At 46.7% G+C, this 22,356-nt stretch overlaps 1 protein-coding gene across 1 annotated transcript in view; it reads right to left on the reverse strand.

Moving 5' to 3' along the window:
- Positions 1 to 8,288: 8,288 nt before the first annotated feature.
- Positions 8,289 to 22,356, reverse strand: part of MTPN (myotrophin) — a 237,953-nt gene continuing 223,885 nt past the window's right edge. The window contains exon 4 of the mRNA XM_069227959.1: positions 8,289 to 12,977. Coding sequence (XP_069084060.1) covers positions 12,891 to 12,977 — 87 coding nt within the window. The 3' untranslated portion in view covers positions 8,289 to 12,890. The remainder of the gene's footprint in view (positions 12,978 to 22,356) is intronic.

Below are 22,356 nucleotides of genomic sequence, written 5' to 3' on the forward strand. Positions count from 1 at the left end.
ACCTAAGTTGCCTAGGTGTTGTGGAAGACACTAGCATCCCCTACATTGCAGCACAGAAGTACATCACCTGATTAGCCTACAAGCTAGACAAATCTAGATCTTTAAACATAACCTGCATGGTTGTAGCAAGTGACCATGAGCTAGTAGGCGGACCTGCTTACTGTCCTGTGAGTCAGACAGCTGTTTGCTCCCCCATCCACCCTGACAAATGCCCTCCTAATGTTAGAGTCAATGATCCGGACCCATTAAGACATGCAGGTCACAAGGCTTCCACTTTACAAAGGGCTGGCAAACATAACTCATGCTAGCAGTCCACATTGGGTGTAAATAGGGGTCCCAGTGTTGTAACTTCATTCTTGAGTTACTTTGTTATATTATCCTTTTTGAGTTGTTATACTTAATTGGCTGCTAATTCTATTATACATAAGTGTATATTTTGAGGTATTGTTAAGAGTATTATTCTTTTAAGTAACAACTCCGAATGGAATTTGTCATCTTTGTTGAAGCTGTGATAATTGTACTGCACCCAGACTCAACTATCACATCAATCTGTTCAGAGCTAGGCCTGTAAAGTTACTTGAACAGCCACGGGGACTTGGGAAGTCAGCTTGCAATTGTAAACTGATTACTCTGGGCCCTAATTAGTGAATAACAGCTGCGACCTCACATTTGATAAAGCGAAGAAAAACACTGACTGCAAGGGTCAGGAATAAAGCCTGACACACTGCTTTACTACAAATAACACGAGTGTGGTTATGCTTTCCCGTTCTAGAGTGTTCATTTGAGATCTTTTTTGAAGAGTGCATACCTTTATTCCAGGACGTTCATACTGTATAGATGCAAGCACAGTATCAAACAATTAGATAACCTTATAAGTATTTCCTACTTTTAATAAACGTTGTACAACTCCCAGCCGTTGAAAATGCTTGAAATTTAGATTTCAAGCATCTTCCTAAGGCTCCTTCAAAACATGTTTATTTTCCACAAAGTACATTCATGGCCATGGATGAAAGGTCTCTCTTGAATTTTCAGTTATAGGCCAAACTTATTGTCTTTGCCAAAGCTGGTGGTAACGCCAATTTGTGTGTTTTTGTTTTGTTCCAGCAGTGGCCTGGCGGTTGCAACAGGGGACAGCCAGGCATGCTGAATCTTAGATGCCTAGGGGCTGAGAGATGCCAATGGTTCATTCATCTAATGGAAACCACTGGATGAATGATCCTTGGGTGTCTCTCGGTAATGTGTTTTACTGCAAAGAGAACCAAAGCATCAAGCAGTAAAAAACTGACAGATTACTCCATATAAACTATGTGTAAGCTAAAGAAATTAATATGAAAGTGATAATCGAGGGTACTTTTCAGATGCTTTCCAAAGAGGTACCTTCCTAGGGGTTTGAAGGATACAACTGAACAGCTAATAGAAGCTACTCATCTGGGCTGATCGAAAATAAAATGGTCAATGTTTAAAGGTAACTAACGCCTGTAGGGGGTTCATCTTAGGAAGCCAATAGTTGGAAGAGGACTCACCCAAACTCCACACCGTGTATTGAGAACAAGTGGTAGGCGTCTATATTCAATGTTATTTTGCAAGACAAAAACAGTACAGAACTATGTCACCCTTCTGTGATGTTATAATAGCGAAAGAAGGGTGTCAGAGGGAAAGTGGGGCGAGGGACCAAAAAATAAGCATATGGTTATGCAAGAATGTGTGTGGCTTCGGGCGTCAAGATGGCGGTCGCACTCAGAGTGCTCTGGACCCCTCCGTCATCCGCCCGTAGTTAGAGTGGCCTGACCGAGTTGAGGACGTCGTCTTGACGATCCTTGCGACCCCTGGACCCCTGGGAATCTCCGGCGGCGAGTAACTTCATGAGAGCGGCCCCGTTCCCGAGCCGCGCCCGATCCGTCCGATCCGTCCCTGGAAACAAAATGGCGGCCGGGGCTGATTTCCGCGGCTGAGTCGGGGCCGAACCGACGATCCCTCCCGATGCGGCCGAGCTGGAACGGAGGTGTGGCGGGGTGAGGAAAGAACCCTGGAGGGAGCTGAGGCTGCGCTCCAAACGTGGTCCCCGCGGCATGCAGGAGCAGTGCTGCTGCATCTAGGGGGAGAGAGCGCTGTGTGGGTGGCGCTGCGGCCGTGCGCCGGCTCGAGGACATCGGCCGAGGAGAGCTGAGAGGCTGCGCTGCACCCGGGGGAGACCCCGCGGGCCGGGGCTGGAGTGGCGTTTGCGGAGAGGGACTTCCTGGTGTCGTGAGTGATGACAGAGGTGTGCTGAGGGTCTGCGGAATGTGGCGGAGACACCGGGATGGGACGAGGCCTCTCTGAGGATACTGACACGTCCGAATAACCAAAATTGAACGGAAAGACTTGGGGCCACACTCCCCGGGTTCCCGTTCTGAACGGGCCCACCGCGGACCGCTGCCGCGCCGAGAAACACACCGTGATCCGGCCCAACGAAGGGCATAGGCCTTGAGTGACTTCATGGCGTCGTGGGTGCAGCGTGATCAGCCCTGGGGCCGGTCGAGGCCCTACTGAAGGTAATGGCACGAAGTGACAACAGGGTGGGGGAGGGGAGAGGAGTTAGGGAAGAGGATGCCCTACCCCCCCCTTACCATTTAATACCTAATGGCGGTTAGCGGCTGGGCCGGGATGGAGCCGGACCCATCGTGGAGTCACCGGATGCCAAAGGTGGAGAAGACCACAACTTGGGCCTGAACACCTCTCCCCACGCCCTCTTTATAACTGTGGTAACTACAAACGCGCAGGGGACCTAGGCTGGACTTGAAAGACCGCAAGAAGTGAGCTACCTGACTCCTGTTTCCGATATTGTGATGGGGAGAGACAAGGCGAACAAACAACCCCCACCCTCCCAGCAAAAGATTGACCAGTTCACGACGCCGGCGGGCCAGCGAGGAGAGGGAGACACAGCCAGCGGAGGCCCCGCACCAGACGGGGTGAGTGCCATCCTTCAAGCCATTCAATCATCACAGTCTGCGGTAGAGACTAAGATCGGGGAAGTGCGAGAAGACGTGGGTCTTGTCCGACAGGACCTCAGAAACGCAGTGAACCGGATCACTGAGGTTGAAACTAGAGTCTCCCAGACTGAAAACGAACTAGCCGACCTCAGAAGTAAAGTGGCCCAGCTGCAGACCCGAACCGGCGAGCTTCACCGCCGTGCGGAAGATGCAGAAAACCGGTCAAGACGCAATAACCTGCGTTTCATCGGACTCCCAGAGGGCATAGAAGATGGTGGTGCATCTGAGTTCCTAGAGAAGTGGATTAAAACCTGGATGCCAGAGCAGTCCCTTTCGCCCTGGTTCGCGATCGAAAGAGCACACAGGGCATTGGCTCCTCGCCCCCCTCCAGGCGGCCCAAAACGTCCAATGATTGCGCGCTTCTTCAACTTCAAAGATAGAGACAATATCCTTAAAGAGGCTAGGAGGTTGGAAGATCTTCAATGGGAGAACCATAAAATCCTAATTTTTCCAGACTATACCCGTGAGGTCCAGACCCGCCGCCGGTCGTACGAACACGTTAAGCAGAAACTTAGAGCGATGCAACTTTCATACATGCTCCTCTTCCCCGTGCGGCTCAAGGTCCTCCTGGCCGGGCGAGCGCACTTTTTTGAAACACCTGAAGAGGCTTGGGACTGGCTGACGGAGGAGGGCGTCCGAGCCCGAGGGGGACCTTCGGGACACTCGGAGAGGGCCCCTCGGGTTGGTCCCCTCGCCCCGGGAGGTCCCCGGAGGAGCCGGAGGCGCACCAGATCCCGGAGAGGGAGACCGAAAGAGACAAACACCTTGGAAAATAATGAGGAAATCCGAGACTTTGGCTCACAAACAGAGAGGGAACCCGCGGAACCCTCGGGGCCTCAGACCCCAAACCAATCAATAGATGACAACAACTTGAGCCAATCCCCGGCCCTTGGTTAATATGACTCATTTGACACCCACTGATGGGAGTCCAAAAGACTTGGGATGTCAGACTTACCTATGCAGACCTTACAAGGGTCACTATAGAAGGCGCCAAGCCTCCCTAATATATGACACCCGAGACTTGGCAGGCTTTCACTAATTGTAATTGATCCGACTATATGGAGGGGTCCACCACTCCACCCCAAGGACAGTCCTGCTAGCTGTCTGGTTTTGGTTGGGTATTTGGGTGACAGATGCTTCCGGGGTGGGAGTATGGGGAGGGGGGTGGTTGGGGGGTGGGATTTTTGAAGTTAGTTTAGATAGGAATAGGAATAAGTTGGTTAGGTCTCTTATTATTTCATTGTTATGTTTGGAATGGTCGCCCCTGGGTCCACAGCCTGACACTCAGCCCTATGTAACACCTACGCAACTCATGCCTGGCACTCATTAACCCAGGTCCTTTCCTGGAACGTAAATGGCCTGTTGGACAAGATCAAGAGGTCAGCAATATTTAACACTCTCCGCAGGTACTCCCCCTCAGTGGTCCTCTTGCAGGAAACTCACCTCCTTGGGACTAGGTGCCCCATGCTCATGCGGGGAGGATATGACAGAGTATACCACGCGGGCTTCTCCAGGGGCTCTAGAGGGGTAGCCATTTTACTTCATCGCTCTCTGCCTGTGGTGATCACAGCCACGCAGGTCGACCCACAGGGCAGATTTGTTGTGGCCACGGGGACTCTTCATGGAACACCGATAAACTTTATATCTGCATATGCCCCCCCGACGAGACTTGATGCCTTCTTGCACTCGCTCCGCCGAGTGGTTGTGGGACTGCCCCAGGGGGCCACCCTGTTGGGAGGGGACTTCAACGCGGTTCTTGATCCCGATTTGGATGTATCCGGCGAGATCACGGCCAGTAGATTAGCCAGGGCTTCGGCTCTGACTGGTTGGACCGAGAGCCTTGGCCTTTGCGAGGTATGGAGAACCTGGCACCCTGGGGATCGTCGGTACACCCACACGTCGGCCGCCCACCAGACGCAATCCAGAATAGATCTGGTATTCATGTCCGCTCTGGACCTCTCAAGCGTCACGGGGACAGAGATACTTCCCCGGGGAGTTTCAGACCACGCACCGGTGCGGGTCCGCCTAGGTGGAGCAGATCCCTCCAGACGCCCGGTATGGCGCCTAAACGCATGGTACTTACAAGACAAAGACTACACCCAGGAGATCAGAAATCAACTAACCCAATATTTTGATCTGAATCTGGGGTCGGTCCGGTCCCCGGGAACATTATGGGCCGCCTGTAAGGCTACCCTTAGAGGGCATGCCAAGCACCTTCTCCGCTCCCGCGAGCGAGACAAGAACTCCCAGATCTCTGACCTGGAGGCTAGGGCCCTGAGACTGGAACGCCAACAAACGACCTCTTCGTCTGCCACTGCCCTGAGGCAGCTGACTATGGTCAGAGAAGAAATTAAACACATAATGCTAGACTCGGCTAGGTGCATGTGGTGAGCTTCGGTAGCCCGTATATATGGCTGGGGGGATAAAAATGGGAAGCTCCTGCACTGGCTGGCGGCTCGCCCTCTGGCCGGCAGGGTTATACCTGAGATTTTAGAACCCTCGGGCTCCCTCTCCAGGACACCTGCTGAAATTGCACAAAGCTTTGCCTCGTACTATGCCCGCCTCTATGCAATGCACCCCCGCCCTGCCATTGAGAAAGAGACCCCTCTTTTGAATGACGTCACTCTCCCCAGGATCTCCCTGGAGGCAAGAGATAGACTGGATGAAACTATTAGCCTCGCAGAGATCACCAGTGCAATTTCCGGCTTGGCATCGGGCAAAACTCCAGGCCCTGACGGACTCCCGGCAGAGCTATATAACAAATGCAGTGATATACTGGGTCCCCACTTACTCAATATGTATGGAGAAGCCGAGAAACTAGGCCGATTCCCCACCGAGATTGACCAAGCTACGATAGTTGTGATACCAAAAACCCAACCCCCATCGCGGCATTGTTCGGCATACCGACCCATCTCACTTCTGAATATTGAGATCAAAGTGCTTTCCTTGATCCTGGCCTCTAGATTGAAAGAGATAATGCCCACACTAGTGCACCCTGATCAATGTGGCTTTATGCCCACTCGTAGCACCAGGCACTGCATTAGGCGGCTGCATATGGCTCTGGCACATCGCAGGACTCTGTCACACACACCCTTGGCATTACTCTTACTGGACTTTGAAAAAGCCTTTGATACAGTGGATTGGTCCTACCTTGAATTGGTCCTGCAGAAAAATGGACTCGGCCCCAAATTCCGAGGCCTAGTGAGACTCCTGTATTCCAAACCGACAGCTCGAGTCCGGGTGAATGGAGTGGTCTCCGACCTGTTCCCTATTGGCCGCGGAACCCGGCAGGGTTGCCCGCTATCCCCATTGCTCTTCGCATTAATGATAGAGCCTCTTGCGATACTGCTGCGAGGAGATCCCCTGATCGAAGGCTGGTCCTGGCCCGCTTGCGCAGAGGACCGTGTGGCGCTATACGCAGATGATGTCCTCCTATATCTCTCCAACCCGGCTAAAAGTGGCCCCCGCGTGCTAGAGATCCTGAGCCTTTTCGCAGAAGCCTCGGGGTTGATCCTGAATCCCGCCAAGTCCCTGTTGGTCCCCCTACACCGCTCCGGAGACTGTGTGGACTGGCAGCGGAATATTCCAGTGCGAAGAAACAGCTTTAAATACCTGGGAATATTTATTTCACTTCTCCCAGAGTTGACATGGGAACTTAATGTTACACCGTTAACCAGGAAAATTAGAAGCGATCTCCTACACTGGAGGACACTCCCTCTTAACCTGCTTGGTAGAATAGCGCTCTACAAGATGATGATCCTCCCTAGGCTCCTCTATCTCCTGCAAAATTTTCCCCATCCCATTCCTAGGAAATGGTTTGGGGAAATGGACTCATTGGCACGCCAATTTATATGGAGCGGAGCCCGCTCACGGTTAGCACTCAAAACCTGCCAGAGAGATGTGTATGATGGAGGTTTGGGCATGTCTAATATCCATTACTACCACCTCGCGTCACAAATACTTGTAATTAAGGACTGGATGGGGGGTGGGTGGACAGATCCGGCATACCGACTGGAGCTCCAAACAATGGGATACCCACGGATTTGGGACACCCTTTATGGAGGTCCGATCTCTCGAGACATCCCGGACGTGACCAAGGTGGTTCTGCAGGGATGGCGGACGGCTCAAAAATCGACAGGGTGGTGGGGCCGTCTTACCCAACAGACCCCAATGTGGCAGGGGAGGCAATTGGTGGAGGTGGCGGGCCTGGAGGGGTTTCAGAATTGGGATAACATTGGCATCTCCACACTAGGCGATGTCTGGAATGGGTCACACATACAATCCTTTGAAGATCTCCAGAAAAACTTTTTATTAAATAAGACAGTTCCACAGATGCCTCCAGCTCCGACATGCCTTATCAGTACATATCCGAGTGGGAGAAACCATACCCGAGTGCAGCCCCATGGAGGCCAAGGCATTGATGGGGAGCTTGGGCAAGGGGGGTGTTTCCCAGATATATCGCACCCTGGTCTCCGGCACCTCGGGTTCCCTGGGGGTGCTTCGCCAGAGATGGGAGGGGTGGGTGGGCCCCATGGAAGAGGTGGAATGGAGTGAGGCGCTAATGGCCCCGCGTGCCCTGGCGATTGCTACCCGTCTTAGACTGATACAAACTTTTTTTTTGCACACAGCATTCCTCACACCCGACAAACTACACAGAGCGGGCCTCCGCCCCACTGCGGAGTGCCCCCGCTGCAGAAATCCCACAGCCGACTTCTTTCACATGGTATGGACATGCCCGGCCATGGTAGCCTATTGGGGAGCTGTCTTGGGGGAGGTTTCTGAGGTGTTGCAGGAGAATATAGAAAGAGAGCCTTTGCCCCTCCTTCTTGGGATCATGGGTGACACCGAACTAAGGAGACCGGATCGAATCTTCCTCGGGGTGGCGTGCTTAGTGGCTAAGAGGGATATAGTGGCAAACTGGAAGGCCAAGAGTGCCCCATCACTGGCTAAATGGAGACGGGGAGTGGATTGGTGCGCACAGAGTGAAAAACTTGTATATGAGGCTAGAGGATGTCCGGATAAATACAATAGGATATGGGGGAAATGGGAGACCGCAATAGGCACCTGAACAACATGTCATCTCTAATATTAGTGCTGTCTGGGATCACAGGTTCGACCAATGTTGGGTGCCCGTTGGCATCGTGTTTTGATGTTTGTATCATGGTTTTCTTTCTTTTGCAAAAATCAATAAAAGTTATTTATAAAAATAAAAAAAAAAGGTTATGCAAGAATGATTAATGAAACACTGGACTCTTCTGGTTTTAGCACAATTCAAGTTTATTCCATTTGATCTTGCAAATGAAAACTGAAAAATACAAATTCTGCTCCACAATCTGATTCGGAAAATACAGGAGATAAACCAAACGGTGTTAAACAGGTACATAGTTAGAAATTAAGTTCAAAACAGGCAATGCTCAAAGCTCTTCTCTTGTCCCTCTGTTACTGCTAGCAGAAATGTCACAGTCGATTATCCTTTTAGAAAGCATAATTAAGAATTATTTGTTGTAATGTACAATTACATGCAAAACACTGCAATTTCTTAACCAAGAACAATGACACCACACTGTCCATCCTTTAAGAGGCTGCTTTCTCTGCTGAGGATACGGAGAAAGGATGAGAGCACCATGGAGACTGGACGAGAGGGCTTCGTACTGCGACTGGAGGAGTGTGAAGATTTCTTTCCAAGGCCTACTTTCCTTTTCCAAACTGATGATACAACATGGGAAAGTCTCAACCAAAGGAACGCAAGAACAAGAAGCAAACACGATCAAGGGTACCTTAAAATCAGGCTGGCATTTCTAAATAGTGACAAAAATGTCCAGGCATTACTAACCTAAAAAATAAGTTTTATACATGGTAGCCCCAGCCGCCATGTTGTACACATCAAGTTCCTTGACAGTCTGCCCACTAGAAGGTTGACAGACAGCCTGCCCTTCTTTCTAAAGGTGAGCATGTCTTAGAAAAGCAGTTCTACAAAAAGCCCTTTCAAATACCAGGAGAACTGGCAGAAAAGGCTACAGAACTGATTGTCGCAAGCTACCTGCATGTGTTATACTTTGTACTGTCTTTCATACACCCACAAGAAGGCCTTGACGCAGTATCGGCCAATCAAGAAGCAGCGATCCCACTTTTTTTTTGCAGATGCATTTTTGCCAAGCAAAAGGCAGTTAGAACTAAGGCCTGACACCAAGTCTTTGGGTTTGGACGTGGTACAGTAATATTTCGTAAGAATCCGTCCTGCAGAATAATCAGAAACTTATTTTGTTTCTACATAAACCATGTAGGGTTTTGCACAGCGTAAGTGACAGGGGACTACTGCCTAAAATAAAGACCCTCAACCCCAGCAATGACTATCAAAACACTTCATGATAAGGAACTGAATCCGGAATCCACCATGGCCACACCTATTCCCTGCCCTAGTTTATAATGCCATTCGAAGAACCAGGCCCTCTCCAACCTTTACAAACGTATTGAAATGTGCCTTGATGATAAAAAGGTCTGCATTTTCCTGTGAAGACTTATGATCAAGTTTGGAAATCCATCTGCACGTGCTTTTTAAACAGTACAGGAATGTACAGCCCTTCCCCTGTTGAACACAAGTACACGTAGTCGAAGGCCAGGAGAGAGAGGCCACTCAAGAAAAGACACCAGAAAAGATGGGGGCTTATAAGACATGCCTATGAATATGGGAAGGGTATTCAAGTAGGGAGGAAGTTTATGGATGAAAAAAACGATGAATGAACTATTAAAACTATATTTTAAGTGCAGGAGAAAGTCACAGCCTCTTCCCGTTTATGAGAGCCCAAAAAGTTAAACGACTAAGAAAAAAACAACATAAGTGCTAACGTTCATGAAAAGAAGTTGCAAACTGTACAGAAGGAAGGTTCCCTTCCCTTGCCTAAAATAATAGAGTCGTTTCCTTTGAAAGGGGCTTCCATGCGTAAAATACCAAGCCAAATTGGGGAATAACAATACCACCTCACCCCAAAAAAGGTTAACCAAAAAAAAAAAAAAAATACAGCCCAACCAAACAGAATGAAGGACAATGGTTTCATCTCTTCCATGCTGTCAGGGCGCCCAACAGACGGGAGAGCTTCAGGTGAAAAGTCTCATTGTCATGGCACAGAGATGTGGATTGTAAAATAATCAACCAACCATGTTAATTCTGACTAATGAAAGAAAGCATTGTCGTTCCGGATTCATACACTAACAATGACCACATTTTGGAATGTGTGGTGCAGGCTCAATATTTTGCTTTTTGTTTGGTGATTAACCTCATTTCTTACGTGATACGAAGACATGGAGTTTCTGCTCCTACTATTTTGTACTTTCCAATACATGTTTAAGTATTTGGACTCTAGAATAGTAAGCAAGTCTTGCACAGTGTAGGATACTGGAAACAATTTAGCGAGGCTGGGTAATCACTGGATAAACATCTACTTCAAAGCAGGAATATTTGTGCAAGTGGTAGAAAGTGAATACATTCTTTTCCTCGGAACCTGCTGGTCCAAAAGCATAAACGGACAGCAGTTGGGCTGGAAAGCGGACTTTCAATGACCCACAGAAGGTGCGCGTTGCTAAAGGTTGCGCAAGTCGAAATGCAGGCACTGGTTGGTGTACATTAATGGATAAATCGATATCTGCTGAAAAAAGCATCTTCAGATTATATGAAAATGGAATGAACTACAAGGCTTTTTTCCCTTAAATAGCAAGGAACCCAAAAAATACAAAAACTAAAAACCGAATTGCAAGAGCTAGTTCACATTATTTTAATGATGGTGCCTGATGTTTGGGGAGACTAGGAAGCAGGGTACAAAAGGGTCAGGTGAGTAGCAAGACTATGGACGGTCCGGCCTTAGCAGCTAATTTGCTGCCCCCTGTGTCTGCTCAGAACGTTCTTGGTTTCCTCATGCTGTTAAAAAATAACCTGTCATATTGGTGCTAAATAGCCTGGGGAAAGAACAAGTGAGCATAATGCATACTTGGCCAGCAACCTCACACCTGCAAAAAGCAGGGGTCATTTGCCAAGTGTTGCAAATTCTTTGCTAAATGTTGGCAACACCATCAGTGTTTTAGTCTAAAATGCACCACAGATGATCTGAAATCGCTCAGTCATAAGACATTTGTTGTGTCCAGGGCAAACATGAACATAAGAGTTCGCCTTCCTACGTTTGTCTGCATTACCATGGCTGTGCCTACAACCGTTGTACCGTCATCTCTTCTTGTGGCTTCCGTGGGCAGAGGAAGCCACCCGGGAGTAGGCATTCACAACTGATCTCCCCTACCACTTGCTACTTCGTTTTTAAGGTAGACGTACAAGTCGATACATAGCCTGGTGGATTCCTTCACACTGCAAACTAAGGCCACTTAGTATCGGAGGTACATTCAGATGCTTTTAATACAAAAAGCTACACAAAGGCTTATATCAAGCAACTTGCAAAGTCCTAAACATTGTTAAAAGAAAAGAAAGCAGTGACGTCACAGACGTGGCATGTACGGACATGTTCAAGAGGAGAATGGAGATTTCTGTCAAGAGAACTTTACATTGAAGAAAACAAAACAGTGAATGCACTCTCTAGGATTTGCCAGGTCAGACTAGCAGCCACAAGACACTGCCACAATTGCTTCGCTAACTAAAAAGCTAGACGCTGTGCTCTGCAATAACTAGCTAACTAAAAGGGAAGTGTTCGGGTGTGCTTGCTGAGTCTGTAACTAGTCTTCTAAAGAGATTAGGCCACACGAATACCAAATGAGTCATATCAGACGATCTGGGAGTTCCTGGTTTGGTTCGGGGTGCCTAAGACTTCACAGAACAAACTTCTTTGATTACACTGCTCAGCCATTAACCAGGCTTCCTTATAGAACTAGTTTGCATTATTGAACAATGGTTTGTAATACAATGAGCAGGACTACAGAATGGACACCTTTCCATTTATTTTCACAAATTGCTTTAATCATTCCATAATTAGTTATGCTCATGTTGGACACTGTGCATGAAAATGGAACCCAAGAGTCTTGAACTAAATGGGCCTCCAGTAATAGTTCAAAAGTCTCTCTAAAGAAGGTACTGGTGAGGGATAGTTAAGAAAGGGAATGAAAGAGGCGGCAATGAGACCTCTACCATACTTGCCCAAAGAGGTCATGGGACGAAGGTTTACATCAGGAACTATAACAGGGCAGTTATACTTTGGTCTGTGGGTTTGCACACAACTTTGAGGGATGAGTGGAAAATCTCATTTGCTACAAGTTTTCCAACTCCTCCGTTCTCGATCAGAAGTCAAGTGATGGAAGATGGTCTTTAGTGGTTAGTGTACCCTTTAAGAGACAATTGTTGTGGGGGTGGCATGCAGTCCAGTGGTACTCTGAACAGCTAGTTGTTAGTAGACTTTAAAAAAAAAAGTTCAAACGGTTCTGGCTGATGGCCCGGGGAATTGGCGGAGGGAGTCTCCTATCAGTCACAGTCCAGCAAGCCATATTATCAGGGTCATTATGAGGCAGGGCAGCAGCTGTGATAGGCCTTTGCCCTGAGTGCACACAACTGCAGACTCAATGGGACTTCATTTAAAGAGACTCCCAACAAAACCAATTATTCAAGCCAGCCTGAAGGTTTCCAAGGGAGCAGCTTTGGGAGCAGTTTATTCCACTACCTTTGGAGGAACAATTTATAGAAAATGTGATTTCCCTCTCCAAGCAATTCCTTTCCCAGGTGAGCTGTCTCCGTGATATGGAATCCCCTCCTGCTTTTTGACCCCCCAATAAGTTTGAGCTGAAGATGCTGGCAGATACAGAGAGTGAGAGACAGAGGCAGTAGTATGAACCACTGCCAGAGAGGCATCTGAAATGTAGCGGTCCACCATCCGATCACTGGAGGAGGGCTTTGATTGCCTGATTATCAGCTGCTTCATAGGCATTAAGTCCATCCGGGCCTTTCACGGTCTTATCCGCACCCTGAAACAATAGGAAAATAAAGTTATTGAGAATTAATCTTAAAGCACACCCTCAAATTTCAAGCCAACATTACTGTTCATCTTTTGAAGCACAGTAAACCGTTACATTCTGGCTTTTACTTCAGTTTTATTGTACATTTTCAGATGTGTCAATATATCTAGTCATGCTCAATGCTCTGAGTACACTACACTATTCACATATTTAGACAGTGAGATCAATATATTGTCCAGCGAGTCTGTCATTCTAACATGCCAAATACAATGAGGTGGAATATATTTGAGCACAGTAAACTTATAAGATTAAATATATCAACTTCTGCCTCACAAGCTTGCTTCTAATTCTACTGAAGACCCCCACAACATTTTTATGTCGAGCGCTCAAATTACTTTTCGACCTGTTGTAAGTATTCTGAAGGCTTTTAACCATGCCCATCACTTTCACTCGTTTGTTGGCTTGCCTGTCAAAAATCCCCTGATGGCATTGGTAACTGCTTTACGTTTGTCTCGCCTGGGGGCCATTTTGTTAATGCCTTGTAGACTGACCCAGTTACAAGGATTTTTGGACGGCTGCCGATATACTTTAGCGTGGGCGAACTATCTTTTTCTTTTGTCTCTCCCTTTCATGCTCCATGGCCCTCACAGCGCAGAAAGTGCGCTGTCACATTGTTCAAACGGTTACCTAATCAGAGTAATTTTGTTTGGCTCTTCCGTTCACACTCCATAGTTTTTATAAAAAACAGTTGTAACTGATAAATGCTTTACGTAATAAAACAAAAAAAAAACAGAAATCCTCAAAGAGGCTTGCTCGGCACAGCATGAGAGACAATACTACAATCGTCACTGCACTCGTGGAAACTCACCCCAGAATACTTTGCAGGGAATTCCTTTTTTCAAATCATTTCCCCCCTTAACTCAGCCTGTGGTGGTCATAGGACACAGGACCACCACCAAAACGTTCAGCACAACACATTCTTTCTGCCTAGGTCAACTGTGGGTCCCCCCCCACACAAGGTTAGTGGGGACCCCAAAATAATAACCCCTCTCATCAGTGTCTTTCTAAGCTCTCATGGCTGGAAATTTCGTTTTACAGCTGAAAGTAGTTTCTGTTTCAAAGGCCTTGTTTGTGATGTCATTGTAGTAGGCCTGCTAGCCGTGAAAATGTGTAATGCAGTACGCCCTCTGGGGGCTAAGTATACAGTTACACTGCAATACTTTCTGCCATTCTGTTTTCATGTGGTTATGGCCTCTAGGGGCGAAATATATGTTTACATGACTGTTTCTTAACAAATGCTAGTTTTATTGAGATGTTGTCTAGGGGCTGTTCTGAGCACTGCGGTCAACATACTACAATATTTGCAGCACTCAAACACGCCCTGTAATGCTTTGCAGGGCATTCTTTGTTCAAAACATGTTTGCAAATAACTCAGTCTGTGGTGGTCCTAGGACAATGGGACCACCACCAAAATGTTCAGCATGACGCACTATTTCTGCCTAGGTCAACTCTGGGCCCCCACACTAGGTTAGTGAGGTCCCCAAAATAATAACCCCTCCCACCATTCAGTGTCTTTTTAAGTTCCCTCATGGCTGGAACTTTTGTTTTGCACCTGAGAGTAGTCTGTTTTAGGGGAATTATTTCATTGAAAAAATATTCCAACAGGCCTACAAGCCCTTTAGTTACAATACACCACCATTAATCGGTCTCCGTCTGAAAAGCTACACTGAACTTAAGTACTCAACAGATCAATCACATATATTTGCATGCAACTCAGAGAAATGACTGTGTACAATAGCGTCTTCCCTCCTCACACCTTTTGAAGACAGACATGCAGTCATGTAAACAATCAAGCAGATAACTTGTGAACTTCTAGCACCCACGTGTCAACTAGCTATTTTAATAACTGAAACTGGCACTCAGCAATGATCCAACGACGCCTGACCTCAGTATCTAAATACTAGTAATATCTGCACAGAAGCTGGTTTCTTCAGTGCAGCTAAAAAGCGCAGTGCAACAATGGAAGCTGGTTAGCATGAAGCCTAGTGAAACCAAATCAGACTAACTCTAGTAGCCTCGGGTGCTCGCATTTTAATAGCTAGCGTTTGAAACTGCTGCTTCCACACCAGCTCGTCGGTCCTTTGCTGAAGTATAACGGAACTGAAGGCGGGGTGAGGTGAGAGTTAAAGGTTGTAACACTGAAGAATTTGTATTCTTGGTCTCAGCCCGCAGGAGATGAAACCTTCCATGACACTCCTGGCTCGTTAGCCACAGGTAAGAGGAATTTCACATTTATGGAAATGCCAATTATAAAATTTAACAATATAGCAGATGATGCTTATACTGACTACCTCTTAACAACTTGGAACATCTTACAATAAATTCTGCTACCTCTCAATTCCACAAATACATAGACAGACAAGAACATGCCAAGTTTTGTTACCACAGGTACTAGTCACGAACAGATTTTACCTAACAGTACCTCCACCATATTGACTTACTTTCTGAATATCAGCCAGCCCTAATCTGAACACCAGCATCCTGTACTTTTGTGCAAACGCAACAATGTTCACTCCTCACACACAAAACATTTACATTAGTGATGAATAAATTAAAGAACTGTGTACAGGTGTGGGGGGAGGAAGGGTAAAGGGCCAACAGCCTACAATTTATGGTATATGTGTCTACATCTACGCAAAGAGAAGCAACAGATGGAAAATCTGACAGATGTTGTGGCTGTGAAGACTTGGAGTCAACAATCAGAAATTATGAAGTAAACGAACTGGCTAGTGTATCACCTTTTCAGTCACAAATGCGGGACTGTACACACAATGGTAACGTCGGAATAAGCATTACAGTGATAGGTAAAGCACATTGCAGTTATAAAACACAAATTACATAAGCCAGCTTGGTCTAAATTGGGTTGGTCAATGTCACAGTGGCCTTCCAGCTTCTTCACAAGAGGAACCAGGAAATTGTCGTTTTGATGGGCAGTCAAGAAGTGCTATCCTCTCAAAAAATGTTAACCTTCCCAGGTTGTATTGAAATAAAGTGGGCATTTAACTTTTTTTTTTTTTAAACAACTTTATGTAGAAGTTTACTCAAGCACAAAGACAGTCATACATGAAGAATATTAGCAAAACACTTGGTCCAAGTTATTACATCACATATATTCAAGGGAAAAAAAAAACAATCCACTGGATTTGAAGTAAAGATATATACCCTGCATCACACTCCCGACTGATGAATCAGCATGGACACATCTACCATTTCACAATACACTGCTGTTTTTGGTAATGTACTTTTCCATCACATATGTTCTCCACATCTTTGACCGCCATACGGGATGAATTTGGGTGCCAAAAACAAATGAGATAATAAACTACCCCTCAGGGATGAGAGCTCCTTCACTATTACCCAAGAAACGCACCAACGGATCGCACTGCAATTCAATGTTCAAGAATTCCTCTGTACCAGCTAAACTCTTTCCTAAGGACAGGACAACCTCACCAGCAACACTGTGCCCGTTACAGCTCTCCCAGCACATGTCAGAATTTCCAAATACAGATTTCAACTGAACAGGGGTAGAAATATGAAGTTGCATTTCATAAACATTCTTTTGAACATTATGAGCAGATAGATGCTTTAGCTGCTCTCCACCAAAACTAGTCAGATATTTCTAGACTCGACGCCTTCCTCCAGTGTTTCATATAGGTAAGCTTGTTTGGCAACTGCAGCCTTTGGTGGTTCGATTCTGAGGGAATAAAAACTTCTGGCGAGTCGTTTAGCAGTGCTTTTTTTCCCCCAGACTCCTTCAATGTCACAGTGCAGTAACTGTCTAAAGGCGAGTTTTCAAACGAGTAGCTCAGGAACTACAGATAGTACTTCAGGTTCCTGTGAGTAGCTGCCCTATGTGTAACCCAACTTAGTAAATGAATCTCATGTTTCCAAAATTAACAAGCATTAGCACTGCAATAGAGGTCTTACATTTGCTTGAGTTAGAGCTATTGGAATTGTAAATTCATAGCTGGACTTTTCTTGCCACATAAATTGGTTAACTCTGCCTCATAATTTTGTTGTTTCCTGCAACATAATTCCAGTGGCCCAGCTTATAACCAAAGAACTTCCGTTTACCTTCCTCCCCTATCTGCATCAAAAAATGCAAATATTACCATTTAGCATCCTAATTTAAATCTGCCATGCTAATTCCAATTGAATACCACTTTCACCACCCCACCAAAAGAGATGCTGACTGGCAAACAATTCCCCCAAAAAAGACACAAGACAGCCATAGAGCAGAAATAAACTAGATGGGTCACCCAAACATATCAAGAGTGTTCAAACAGTCAAAGTTAAGTGGGCCTGAATTATGGTCATAATTGTAATGAGATTATTGACACATATACAAGTATAATTTAAGTGTTTATCAGAAATACAGTTTTGGCATTAGACTGTAATGCTCAAAACAGCCCCTAAATGGCACCATAAGAAGAATATAATTTGAAAGAAACATGGTCACATAACCATATAGTTAGCCCCTAAAGGGCATAACCCCTTGAAGAGAAAAAAGAAAAAAAAGAACGGGTGAAAGTAATGCAATGTAGCCATATACTTAGCCCATGGAGGGCGTTTTAGGGCTAGAAGGGCTAATGCAATGATATTACAAACAAGCCCTTTAAAACACAATTTAGCTCTAAAACAAAAGTTCTAGTCATGAGAAAGCTTAAAAGACACTGAATGGTGGGAGGGGTTATTATTTTGGAGTCCCCACTAACAGTGTGGTGATCCAGAGATGATGAAGGCAGAAACTGCACATTGTGGTCAATGTTTTGAAGGTGTCCCATTGTCCTAGGACCACCACAGGCTGAGTTATAAGCAAAAATGTTGTGTAAAAGTAATGCCCTGCAAAGCATTATAAGGCAAGTTTCTGTACCACAAATAGTTGATGTAGGAGGCTGGCCTGGCTTATAGTGGGTACCTTGTGGTACTTGCAGCTTGTGCCAGGTCCAGTTATCCCTTATTAGTAGAATAGAGGTGTTCTAGCAGCTTAGGCTGATAGAGGTAGCTATAGCAGAGCAGCTTAGGCTGAACTAGGAGACATGCAAAGCTCCTACTATACCACTTATATCATATAGCACTATTTCATAAGAAAAGACAATACTCAGAGTTACTAAAAATAAAGGTACTTTATTTTAGTGACAATATGCCAAAAGTATCTCAGAAGATATACTCCCTTAGGAGGTAAGTAATATACACAAATTATATGCACACAAACCAAAATCAGGTACGTAACAGTTAGAAAAGTAGTGCAAACAATGTAGAACACAATAGAATGCACCAGGGAGATATAGGCCTAGGGGCAACACAAACCATATATTCCATAAGTGGAATGCGAACCACGAATGGACCCCAGGCCTAGTGTAGTGTGTAGAGGGTTGCTGGGAGTGTAAGAAAACACTAAGGGTGTTCAAGATAACCCACCCAAAGACCCTGAAAAGTAGGAGTAAAGTTACCCTACTACCCCAGAAAGACAGTGAAGTCGAGATAGGGGATTCTGCAAAGACAATAACTGACTGCAATGCACTGAAGAGGGATTCCTGGACCTGAGGACCTGTAAAGGAAGGGGACCAAGTCCAAGAGTCACGCAAGTGTCCAGGGGGGGGACAGGAGCCCACTAAAACCCGGATGAAGGTGCAAAAGGGCTGCCTCTGGGTGGAAGAAGCCGAAGATTCTGCAACAACAGAAGGTGCCAGGAACTTCTCCTTTGGTCAGAAGATGTCCCACAGCGTGCTGGAGGATGCAGAGTTGTTTTCACGCAGTAAGACCGCAAACAAGCCTTGCTAGCTGCAAGAGTCGCGGGTTGAGGATTTTGGAGGAAGGACCAGGAGGTCGCCCCTTGGAGGAGGCGACAGAGGGGGTGCTCAGCAACACGGAGAGCCCATGCAGAAGCAGGCAGCACCTGTAGAAGTACCTGAACAGGCACTTAGAAGATCTGAGGACAGCGGTCGACTCAGCGTCACAAAAGAGGGTCTCACGACGTTGGAGTCCAACTCAGCGAGTTGGGCAATGCAGGATGGAGTGCTGGGGACCTGGGCTAGGCTGTGCACGAAGGAAGTCTTGCAAAAGTGCACAGAAGCCTGAGCAGCTGCAGTTCACGCAGTACACAGGATTACTGTCTGGCGTGGGGAGGCAAGGACTTACCTCCACCAAATTTGGACAGAAGAGCCACTGGACTGTCGAAGACACTTAGACCCAGCTCCTGTGTTCCAGGGACCACGCTCGTCAGGATGAGACGGGACCCAGAGGATGGGTGATGCAGAAGTTTGGTGCCTGCGGTGGCAGGGGGAAGATTCCGTCGACCCACAGGAGATTTCTTCTTGGCTTCCAGTGCAGGGTGAAGGCAGACAGCCCTCAGAGCATGCACCGCCAGGAAACAGTCGAGAAAGCCGGCAGGATGAGGCGCTACAATGTTGCTGGTAGTCTTCTTGCTACTTTGTTGCGGTTATGCAGGCGTCCTGGAGCAGTCAGCGGTCGATCCTTGGCAGAAGTCGAAGAGGGAAGTGCAGAGGAACTCTGGTGAGCTCTTGCATTCGTTATCTGCTGAGATGCCCACAGGAGAGACCCTAAATAGCCCACAGAGGAGGATTGGCTACTGAGAAAGGTAAGCACCTATCAGGAGGGGTCTCTGACATCACCTGCTGGCACTGGCCACTCAGAGCTGTCCATTGTGCCCTCACACCTCTGCATCCAAGATGGCAGAGGTCTGGGACACACTAGAGGAGCTCTGGGCACCTCCCCTGGGAGGTGCTGATCAGGGGAGTGGTCACTCCCCTTTCCTTTGTCCAGTTTCACACCAGAGCAGGGCTGGGAGAATCCCTGAACCGGTGTAGGCTGGCTTATGCAGAGAGGGCACCATCTGTGCCCTTCAAAGCATTTCCAAAGGCCAGGAGAGGCTACTCCTCCCAGGCCCTTCACACCTATTTCCAAAGGGAGAGGGTGTAACACCCTTTCTCAGAGGAAATCCTTTGCCCTGCCTTCCTGGGACCAGGCTGCCCAGGCCCCAGGGGGCAGAAACCTGTCTGAGGGGTTGGCAGCAGCAGTAGCTGCAGTGGAGACCCCGGAAAGTTAGTTTGGCAGTACCCGGGCTCTGTGCTGGAGACCCGGGGATGCATGGAATTGTCCCCCCAACACCAGAATGGTATTGGGGTGACAATTCCATGATCCTAGACATGTTACATGGCCATGTTCGGAGTTACCCTGGTGACGCTACATATAGGTATTGACCTATATGTAGTGCATGCGTGGAATGGTGTCCCCGCACTCTCAAAGTCTGGGGAATTTTCCCTGAACAATGTGGGGGCACCTTGGCTAGTGCCAGGGTGCCCACACACTAAGTAACCTTGCACCTAACCTTCACCAAGTGAGGGTTAGACATATAGGTGACTTATAAGTTACTTAAGTGCAGTGTAAAATGGCTGTGAAATAACGTGGACATTATTTCACTCAGGCTGCAGTGGCAGTCCTGTGTAAGAATTGTCTGAGCTCCCTATGGGTGGCAAAAGAAATGCTGCAGCCCATAGGGATCTCCTGGAACCCCAATACCCTGGGTACCTAGGTACCATATACAAGGGAATTATAAGGCTGTTCCAGTGTGCCAATGAGAATTGGTCAAATTAGTCACTAGCCTGCAGTGACAATTTTAAAAGCAGAGCGAGCATAAACACTGAGGTTCTGGTTAGCAGAGCCTCAGTGACACAGTTAGGCACCACACAGGGAACACATACAGGGCATATTTTATGAGCCCTGGGGTCCTGACTAGCGGGATCCCAGTGACACATAGGCAAAAACAAACATACATACAGTAAAAATGGGGGTAACATGCCAGGCAAGATGGTACTTTCCTACAGCTGAATATGCTGATATGACTGTAATGCTTAGAACAGCCCCTAGAGGACACCACAATGAAAACAGCATTTGTAAGAAACATGGTCGTGTGACTATATAGTTAGTCCTTCGAGGGCATAACCACACAAAAAGAAAATGGTAATAAATAATGCAGAGTAACCATATATGTAGACCCTAGATGGCATAGTGCATTACATATTTTCAGGGGTAGCAGGCCAATACCAATGATATTACAAACAAGGCCCTAAAAACAAGCTATTCCCAGCTGGAAAACAAAAGTTCCAGCCTTAAGAATGCTTAAAAAGACACTGAATGGTGAGAGCGGTTATTTTGCAGTCCCTACTAACCTAGTGTGAGGACCCAAAGATGGCCTAGACAGAAAAAGTGTGTTGTGCTGAACGTTTGGGTGGTGGTCCCATTGTCCTAGGACCACCACAGGCTGAGTTATGGGCATAAATGTTGTGAAAAACAATGCCTACAAAGTATTATGGGTTGAGTTTTCCCAAGTGCAGTGAATATTGTAGCATCAGCTCTCTCGCTTTGCTGATAGAGACGCTTTTCCTTTGAGGATCTCTGTTTTATGTAAAGAATTTACCAATTTCACAAGAAATGACTCGGATAAGGTAACTGAACAATGTGACCAGTGCCCAATACCACCGATCGAATTCACTCTGTTGTGCCAGTTTGCGCTGTGAGCGCCATGGCTGCCGTGCAGCACAAAGGGGAGAGACAAAAAAAATAGTTCGCCCACACTGAAGTATATCTGCAATCATGCAATAATCCATGTAACAGGGGCAGTCTGCAAAGCACGACAAAAACATCCTCAAGGCGGGACAAGCGTAAAGCAATTACAAATTGCATCAAGTGATTTTTGAAAGGCAAGCCCACGAATGAGTCTAAGTTATGGGAGTGGGTGAAAGCCCACAATACTTACAATAGGTCAAAGCGCCTCTGCACTCGACCTAAAAAGGATAGTAAAATGTGTCTATTTTCAGTACTGATAAACTAATGTTTGCAGAAAAAATATTTTAAAGGATCTAGAAACGGTAATTCATAGTACGTTGGGGACCCTTTTTACCAATGTTCTAGTTGCCAGAGGGCATTGTGTATATGACTGCTTTAAAACTCATGAAGTTTTTTTTGTCATTTCTGCTGGTGCCCTTGCATCTGATGCACTGAGGTTGTCACTGCCTGTAATCCTGCATGCAATAGCTACTAAAAGAATGTTTGAAGTGGTCACAACTGGAACACTCAGAATTTGTGTTAGCAGCTCGGGATGATTTTTACTGAACATAAGTAGCTCTTAATATAGACAAGACTGGAGATTCCAGAATGAACACTGTGAGAAAGTAGCCTCTTCCTAGCCTTGTTACCCCCACTTTTGGCCTGTTTGTGAGTATATGTCAGGGTGTTTTCACTGTCTCACTGGGATCCTGCTAGCCAGGGCCCAGTGCTCATAGTGAAAACCCTATGTTGTCAGTAT

The sequence above is a fragment of the Pleurodeles waltl genome, chromosome 4_1, assembly GCF_031143425.1.
Source record: "Pleurodeles waltl isolate 20211129_DDA chromosome 4_1, aPleWal1.hap1.20221129, whole genome shotgun sequence".
Classification (NCBI taxonomy): domain Eukaryota; kingdom Metazoa; phylum Chordata; class Amphibia; order Caudata; family Salamandridae; genus Pleurodeles; species Pleurodeles waltl.